This window comes from Cynocephalus volans, chromosome X, assembly GCF_027409185.1.
Source record: "Cynocephalus volans isolate mCynVol1 chromosome X, mCynVol1.pri, whole genome shotgun sequence".
NCBI lineage: Eukaryota > Metazoa > Chordata > Mammalia > Dermoptera > Cynocephalidae > Cynocephalus > Cynocephalus volans.
Genome location: NC_084478.1, coordinates 180,478,864 through 180,487,841, shown reverse-complemented (window position 1 = coordinate 180,487,841; position 8,978 = coordinate 180,478,864). Strand labels below are relative to the sequence as shown.

The window sequence follows — 8,978 nt, the reverse complement described above, 5'->3', positions numbered from 1 at the left end:
TAAGGATCCCACTGACTTTTAAGGGAGGGACATTGGGAGGAATCCTAAAATGGCAAGCGATGGTGTGTCCCTGAAGGGGGCCTGTGAACTGACAGTACGTGCAGTACTGGTCAGAGACACACATTTTCATGTCTTCCTGTGTGCATGTGTGTGCGTGTTAACGAACCCCAGCTCTACTGAAGGAGAGGACTAAGGAAGAACGTTTGGCTGCTGTGGACTTTTCTCAGCCCAAGAGATATACGAGGAACGGCTTCCCAGAGACACAGTACATGGAGAAGATGCCGTTGGTCTGGAACGGCACCCAGGGACAAATAAAACACTAAAAGACTGAATGGGTCTTCTGTGTGCTTGTTTGGGGAAGCGAACGGATACGGTGAATAGATGAAACCGGAGTGGCCTGTTGAATTGGCTGCCTGGGAATCCCTGTATAGAACATGTCTGGAGAGTGACCTGGGAGAGTGGAGAAGGAGGGCACAGCCCCAGCTGAGCACTGTCAAGGCCAGAATTCTAGGCAACGTGGTGGGAGCCAGGGAGTATGGGGAGAGAACAGGACACGCTGCTGATCTGGAGACCTTCCACATAGAGAGGCCAAGGCATCAGAGAACAAGTGTGGTGAGCACGGGTGTAAGTGGCTGATCACACCTTGTTCAGTGTGCAGTATGCGTGCTTGAGCTTCACTCGGGATCTTTCTGATCACTCGCCGATCCACATGGTTTAGAAGACACATACAAACAGACTCCCTTCGGGACTATGAACCAAGCCCTCTGGAGCAACGTGCTCACACGGCGCTGAATATGCAGGTGGGAGGCATCTACAGGGAGAGCAGGAGGGTGTTGGGCGTGGTGTAAGTGATGCTGGGATTCTGACAATACAGATTACGGGAAATAGGGCAGTGCCGAAGAAGCACCACCCCTCTTGACTGTGTGGGCCCCCTGTGGATTTCTGTGTTACTCGGGGCTGGCGTCCACTGCAGGTGAATGGTGAGAGCCCAAGGTCAGAAGAGGGATGGGGTAAAAGCCACGTCCGAACTAAACCTCCACGTGTGCAACATCCCCCAACGATGGTAGAGGTGGGAAGGACGGTTGTCCCACGTGTGTTTCCGATAAGAAGGCTTAGGCCTTGGACCCAAGCCGCACGACTCAGAAACACAAGTCCCCGCTATAAATACTTTCTGCTCAGGAGACAGTCCACTGAAGCTCTGTCTTCCTCTGGGTAGATTGGCCACCCACACACGTATTAAGGACCCTGAGCCCTTCTGTGTTCTTAGGCCATCGCAGCTTCTGTGCTGTAGGACAATGGAAGTGACAGACAACAGGGCAGGCACAGCAAAGGTCAAAAGCCTCACGTGCTTGGTGGCAAGCACTTCCTGAGTATGGCTCCATCCCGATTGGGCTGCTGCTCCCTGGGAATAGTTGAAACTGGCACTCATGGTAAAGGGTGTATCCTGCCACAGCTGGGGGTGGCAGGTCTCAATGTGTTCTTCAGGTCTTCCACCAACTCTGCGTATGTGACAATTCTGACCATCATGGGACATGTCATGCTGACATTCTCACTAAGCTCTAAGGACTCCTCTTCACATGTGATGGCGGCATAGGTATCCCGGTGGCACCGGTAGCTTGAGCAAGCGGGTTTCTGAATCCCCTTGCCCACCCCTCCTTCAGGCCCTCGAACTCACTTGCTGTTTCTCAGCATCGGACTGCAGACCGATGGCCCCTCTGGTGCAAACCTGTGCTGGCAGGCAAGTGAATCTGGAGAGAGGAAGTGTTCACCTGTTCTGCCTGCTGTCCCCCCAGACACTCCACAGCCAGGACAGAGACAGGCCTTCATAGCCCGCAGGCCCTAAGTTCAGGGACTATGCCACCTCTCACGTGCCAGCGCTCAGGATTTATCCTGATGCGACATGAAACTATGTTTCCGGGACAGTGTTGATGGGATAGCAACCTGGTGCCCGACACCGAGCTCCTGAGAGAGGTCCATTTCCCTGTGTCCTAGGCTCCTTCGTGTCACGTCCTGGGTTTCAGGAAGGAGCCACTCAGGCTCTGAAGAGCAGGGGAAAGCCTGGGTTGTGTCTCGAAGCCAAGGTCATCTCCCGGCAGGGACAAAACATGGCACCGTTAAACTCTGCCCTGCCCTAAAATGAAGCGTGCAGGTGGAGGGCAATGACGTGCACCGGACAGGGAAGTCTGATGGAGTGGTCTGCAGGCTCATGTGCCAACGATTGGTCTCTTGTGCCATCCCAGAGAACACGAAAGAACTGAGCGTATTCTCGCAGCACAGATCTACACCTGGGGGAACCCATTCTCACTAGGGATTTTTCCAGCGCCAAATGATAGGGGGGTATCCCAAGTGAGGTTCCATGGGTTTGATTTGCCTCTGCTGTCCTCTCTTCAATGCCAGTTCGAATGGGCCCAAGCCCGTCACAATCCAGGAGTTAGGACCTGATAAATTTGTGAGTTTTTGGCTCAATCCCTCTGTAACAATTCCTTTCCTCATGTCCTCTTCGACCAGGTGTTTGCTGTTACTCTTTAACAGTGCACGGTGCATGTGAGGATGTCGCCATACTCGTCCATTCACATCCTCAATCTCTGCCTCTCTCTCTCTCTGTCTCCCTGTCTTTGTCTGTGAGACTTTGTCACCTGATCTCACTAGGTGTATGGTTCTATGTGTCTCACGTCTTCTATGCCTGCATGTCAAAATTTTCACTTCAAGATGTCCATAGCACTCTGTGTCGAATGCCCTTACTGCTCTTTCTCTCATCTTGGTCACCATTATTCTACAGCCCATCTGAGAGTGAGTTGGACATCTCACCTTGTTGCACGGAAATAAAGGGAAACTCTTTCATATCTCAATGAACCAGGATGTTTCTGACAGATGGTTGATTCCACATGTTTAGGCTACAGGGATTGCTTTTGGTGTGGGAATGTCCAAGGAAGACACACACTTTGGGACAGAAAAAGTAGTGATTCATACAAAGGGGGCGTTCACATTCCATCCCAGACCAGGAGGCGTACTGAGAAATGTTCGCTCCTGGAAAAGAGACCAGTAATGATGATCCCCAGAGCAGCGACCTCTCCCATGCAGTGTCCATGGGTGTGCTGTGCAAAGTCTCCATTGGGCAGGAGGGGATGCCGCCTTCTCTTTTCCTTACTTTCAGATGGCCTAATGCTTCGGCAAGCTTGCATGGCTGTACTTCCCTCAAAATCCCGTTCCTGATATTTACCTAGACACTTTACATTTGTGCCTGGCAGGAGGAAAGGAGAACATCTCAGAGCTTGCTGTCTCACAGGGGCCTCCTCTGGGTTTGTTAGAGAGAATAAAAGCCACCGAAGACATGGGCTCACACAGCAGCTCGTGTGAGGACACTCCCGGGGAAGTTCAGGGAAAATCATGGGAACATGGGTGCGCCGTGAAGAGAAAGATGGACTCAGAGCCTAATTAAACAGACCGTGCTTGAGACGCAAGCATGGTGTCCGGGGACAGGGAGAATCTAGAAAGAAGGATGTGGTGGTGCAGGTGTACTAATTGATGCTAATCAGTCAACATAACAGGGTCGAAGGACAAGTAGGAATTCACACATCTTGGCCCCAGGCAGTTTTTACTGCGTAGTTCACGCCCTCTTTGCCCTGGTCCCTTTCACCTTGCCTCTTTTGCAAGAGGTAGCCCGGGAGTCTACTTGTGCGAGTGAAAGTGCAATACCACGTTTCCAGAATAAAGAAGGAAGGGCAGAAAACACAGTTGTGAAGCAAGGGGGTGCCCTTGTACAATTCCATCGTGACACTAGAACAAAAGACAGTGACATCAGTCACCCAACACAGCATGTGTGGAACCACGCTCGCTACCGTCTACCCAACAGGGAGGGGAGAAAAGAGAACGATCACGAGGCAGAAGGGTGTAGGAGATCTGGATGACACCCTTGACCTACGGACCCGCTATACATACCGAAGGGAGGAACCTAAATACCTGCGCACGACTTCCTTTCTTCCAAAGTACACACGGCCAGTGACATCCAGGCGGTGTCCATCTGCCATTGGTAGAAAGGAGGCCACGGGTTGCTCTCTCAGTCTCTGGGAAGGCACTGCAACAATGTGTGCATGCAGGCGGACGGACATTCTGCTGAATCACCTCCATTGTGCCAGGCACTGAGGAGGAGAGGGTCTGATACTTGCAGAGACAATCGTGCACTATTTCTGAGACCCCTAATTATCCTAATCCTGAGGGAGACGATGCAGTAGTGCTCTTTGCCTCTAGACCCGGTGAAATCCAGCGCAGCACCATATGGAGCAACGAATGGGCGCGGCCCTCAGAGAACCTCACTCTGTCTGTGGGCTGGAACTGAAATACCCAGTACTGTCCACTGCGCCCGCTTCGTGTCCTTAAGTACTTTATGTTGTCTGAATTCGGTGCCACACAAGACGCAGGCATGGACCTTGGAGTGGAACACTCATTGGACTTTGCAAAGGGCAAACCGGCTGTGTGTGCGCACTGCACCTGGCAAGTTGGAGGGCTTCCTGGAGACACGGGCCTGGGCTCGCAGGCAGGGCAGTTGTGCCTCAGATGTCTGCGTCCGGGAGGCGGGGCCGTCATGGGTGACAGCCACTACCTCTTCATCCATTGGCCGTGGAGCAACAGTAGCGGTCTGGGCGTGGCTGGGCGCCTTGGCCCCATGACGACGGCAGAGCGCGCCAAGCCATGCGCATGCGCCCGATGCCGAGCCAGACCGTGAGGCTCCCGGAAGTTCCCAGAGCCGGAAGCTGCCTGTGGGTCGGCTTCTCTAGCTGCTGCCTGGGGGTGTGCAGCTCAAGGCTTTCGGCCTTCCGTACCCGGCGCAGCTGAGCCTGCTGAGGACCAGGGCAGCATGGCGAGTGAGGCGGGCTCCCGGGAGGAAGGGTCTTCTGCCGAACCCTGGATGAAGGTAGGTGTGGGAAAGGGACCTCGGGAGGGAGGGGCCGGTAGGCCTCTTTGGGAGCAGCCGCCAGAGGCCAATAATGGCGTGGGGTGTGCGACCCAGGCAGAGTTGGGTGGGACGCCCGAGGAGGCCTCCGGGACCGGGGTTGAAGCTGTGCAGGAAAGCGAGGCCTTGGCAGAGAGGGAGGCGGCGGCGACCGGGCGGGAGGTGGCGCTAGATTTGTTTGAGGCAGTGGAGGTGGTGGAGGTCGCTGTGGAGGAGGGAAGAGGAGAAACCGGAAGAGGCATGTGAGGAAGGAAACGTCGAGGACCAGGAGGATAAAGAGCTGGAAGACGTGGTGCTGTCCTTGTGGATGTAATGGCGGTGGTGGAGGTCGTTGAATGGCAGGAGGAGCAGGAAGAGAAGGGGTGATCCGAAGAGGGAGAAGAGGAGAGAGAAGTCGAGGAGCAGGATGATGTGGTGCTTGTGTTGGTGGATGTTATTCAGGAGGTGGAGGCAGCTGAGCAGGACGAGGAGAAGGAGGAGCAGGAGCAGTGGAAGGGGGAGTGGGCGCAGCACGTGATGGACGGTGAGAGGGTGGTGTAGGAGCCTGACAGGGAAGAGGAGGAGGAGGAATTTGAGGAAAAAGTTCAGGAAGAAGACGTGGGGGAGGAAACTCTGATGCAACTTGTAGAGCCTGAGGAGAAGCTTGAATAGAAGACCCCGACACAGACTCTGTGGAGCCCCATGTTGTCCTTATCCCCTCTGTAGTCACTGGAGGCCCTTCAGTTAGAGATGGAGCCCGTGAACAACCAAGCCAGGACGGCCTTTGCTCGTTTGAGGCAGAACCTGGTGCAGAGACATAGGACTCTTCTCGGTCACCGAAGGTCCATCATCCAGGGCATCCCTGGCTTCTGGGCCAAAGCCGTATCCTTTCGAATCTCGCTTTGTACTGACCGGTAGGAGCATGGGCAAGGGTAATAGCAATCGATCCATGGGACAGCTCAGCATGAGAATATACAGGCTTTTCTGGCCGGTTGCTCAGTTGTTTAGAGAATGGTACTGATAGCACCAAGGACCAGTGTTCCGTCCCTGTACTGGAAAACATCTGCTTGGGGGGTGTGGGGGAAGGTACAGACTGAGGGAAGACGGAGCTGCAGCCACACTCGTGCAAATACAAATACTTATGGCACAGAGACACTAACTGGGGCGGAGAATTAGAAGTCATTCTGGATCAGTGTCGTGAATAGCACAAAGGAGTTCTCATGTAGAAAAGGTGTTTGAAGGACAGGCTTTCCTGACAATAATGCTGTAGGAAAGTGTATGAATTCCCACCCTAGTCAGTAAGAGCTGATAAAGTGCATACTTAGATACAAGCAGATTCACTTTTGCCCCTAGTACATCGGGGACACATAGAGCTCAGCATCCCTCAGAAAGGAGCCCCTCCCTGTGTCAACGTGGACAGTCTCCCATTTAAGGCCACGCAAGGCACCCATTGCCTTGAGTGTGTCTCATGACAGGCAGGGAGGGCACAGTGCATAAGGTGTGGGAGACACAATGTGTGAGGTGTGGGAGACCCCTGCGCAACACACTCTCCTAGCTGTTTATACATGCTCAGTTGCTTCTAGCGCCTACTTCCGTAGCATGGAATGGCTCCTTGACCTGAGGCAGATTGTGAACCACCCCGAGATGTTGGCCATGATCAGCGATGAAGATGAAGACTTGCTTAGCTACGTGCTCGACTTGGAGGTCAGAACTAGTGAGACTGAGGCTGGAAGGTTGAGCGGGGAAGGATAAGAGAAGCAATTCTTTCAGGCAAACAGAAAAGGGTAGGTGACCTGAAAAGAAATTTTAGCCTTCTCCACTTTGTCATGACAGGTGGAGGAAATCAGGCATCCCATTCACTGCTGCAAGATCATGTTGTTCTTTCGGGACAACCCGTACTTCCGGAATAAAGTGATTATTAAGGAATATCTCATTAATGTCACCGGTAGGAGGTGGATCCCAGGATGGGTAGTGAAGGTGTTGGGTTTATCATCGTCAGCATGCTCCAACCCCTTCCTGTATACTTTTCTTCCCTGCAGGATATAGGGCATCTCATTCCACTCCAGTTCAGTGGTATCAGGATTATGAACATGAGGCTTATAGCCGCAGGCACCACAACAGCAGTGTTAACTTCTTCTTCAACTGGTTTTCTGACCACAACTTTGCAGGATCTAACAGGATCGCTGAGGTAGGGCCTCACTGCGAAAATTCAGAAATGACCAGGGAGGGTTCCCAGCCTTCTTGGGAATGGTGTCTGAACCCTGAGCGGTCCTGTCCTGGTTCCCCTAACAGATCATCTGTGAAGACCTATGGCTCAATCCCCTGCGGTACCACATGAGGATGCAGGTGCCTGGACAGGGAACCGAGAGGGCAGGTGAGCAGCTCGGGAAGTAGGGGCTGAAATGCATGTTTTGGGGTACCTGGACACTCATTTCACAAGTGTAGAAATTGAAAGACAGGGAATGACACAAACCAGGTCACCCAGGGCATCAAGATGAAACAGGAACATGGGAGAAACTGCACTGCAAAACAAGTTAGAGCTGGGGAAGCTTAAGCCCACTGCACTGTAGTCAGTGTCCGGAGTCGTTTGGACAGAAGCAAAGTTCAATCCTTTACTTCTCTGAACTTAATTCCATGACAGCCAACCCCACCCTCAGTCATTTCTCCACCCCCTTAAATTTTGGCTCATCAAATGTTCCTCCTTTCACCCTTTCCACAAAAGGCTATGAATATTTGTACAGTCTCTCATTCCTTTCTCTCATCAATTTTCCATTTTGGTAATCAGTGTCTTTTAATTTTCTTGTTTATCTCCTTAGCTTATTCTACTCATACAGAGAACACTGGCAGTGGGGCAGATGTTACGGAGAGCAATTTCTAACACATGGTAAGGGGAAATTGAAGAGGTCACAAACGGGGAAGGGCTAGTTTTTCCTGGGCAGGACCTTGCATAATTAAAGCAATTTTTAACATTTTTCAGAGAAAATGAGTTTTTATGTGTGTTTGTGTGTTTTAGAGTATTCCAAGTTTTTGAGTTGAATATCTCGGAGCATCAAACTTTACCTAAAAAAGCAGAACTTCTAAAATGTGACTTCAGATACAGTGTTCTCATGCTCAGGATTGAAAGAAAAGCAGATCCGGTGATGAAAAATGCAGACAGCAAGACACTTGGATAAAATCGGATTGGTGTGAAGGAGAAATAAACACCATCAAGCTTACATGTCTCTGTGTATGTGCTTGTGTACTGGATTGGGGTGAGATTATACATAGGTCAAATCCATGTGGGATTTTTAATTCTTTGTCCAGGAACTGTCAGTCTGTGGAGGATCTGGGCTTATAAAGTTGTAGAGAGCAGATACACCAAGGTTTGGGATTCCGTCTGAGGACTTTTTTTTTCCTTCCCCACAGAGCAGGGGTTGTGGAGAAAGAAGAAAGGAAAGAGAAACAGTTTAGTTTGACACTTCTTGTTTTTCCCAGGAATGGGAGGGTAGTTCAAAGAAAGGACCTAGTGATTACAGAAGTAAAATAATCAGGGTGAAATTTTCTTGCACAGGGTTCCTCCAAATATCCTCTCTTGTGCATATTGTCAGACACGTTAGGAGAATTCAAGGTGGAACTATTAAAGTTCGTTTCTCTTCTGAACCAAACGTCATCCTTAGGTAGATGAATGCACAGTGCTTTGATGGGACAATCAACCTGTCAGGGCCAGGCTTCCCAGCAACATTTTAAGAAATGGAAGTATAAGGTATATGAAGGGACTGTGGGAAAGGACACAAAGGGATGAGGGAAGGCAGTGAAGGTGTGGCTTTGTTTCTTGCAAAGGTGACTAAGTGAAAAGATAAACTTTTGGGAAAAAGCAGGTCTCCTCATAGTTGTATGTGAGTGCCGTTGTTTTTCCAGGTGACTGAGTTTGGGCAAAAAATATAAACAGAGCAGGGAGGTGGAGTGGTTGAATATACAACTGCCAGACTTTCACCCATGTGCTGTCTGTCCCTAGATGATCCTAGATGTAGACTTTATTCTTAATATTCCTATTTTCAGATGGTCTAAG

The 8,978-nt window shown here is 51.1% G+C and overlaps 1 protein-coding gene across 1 annotated transcript; it reads left to right on the top strand.

Annotated features, from left to right (window-relative positions):
• Positions 1-4,704: 4,704 nt before the first annotated feature.
• LOC134368670 (testis-specific Y-encoded protein 9-like) lies at positions 4,705-7,303 on the top strand (the record flags this gene model as incomplete). The annotated part of the gene is made up of 7 exons (XM_063085086.1): positions 4,705-4,719; positions 5,009-5,152; positions 5,657-5,812; positions 6,557-6,634; positions 6,764-6,875; positions 6,970-7,118; positions 7,223-7,303. Coding segments are annotated over exons 1-7 (735 nt in total), but the record flags the coding sequence as incomplete, so codon positions are not given.
• Positions 7,304-8,978: the final 1,675 nt, after the last annotated feature.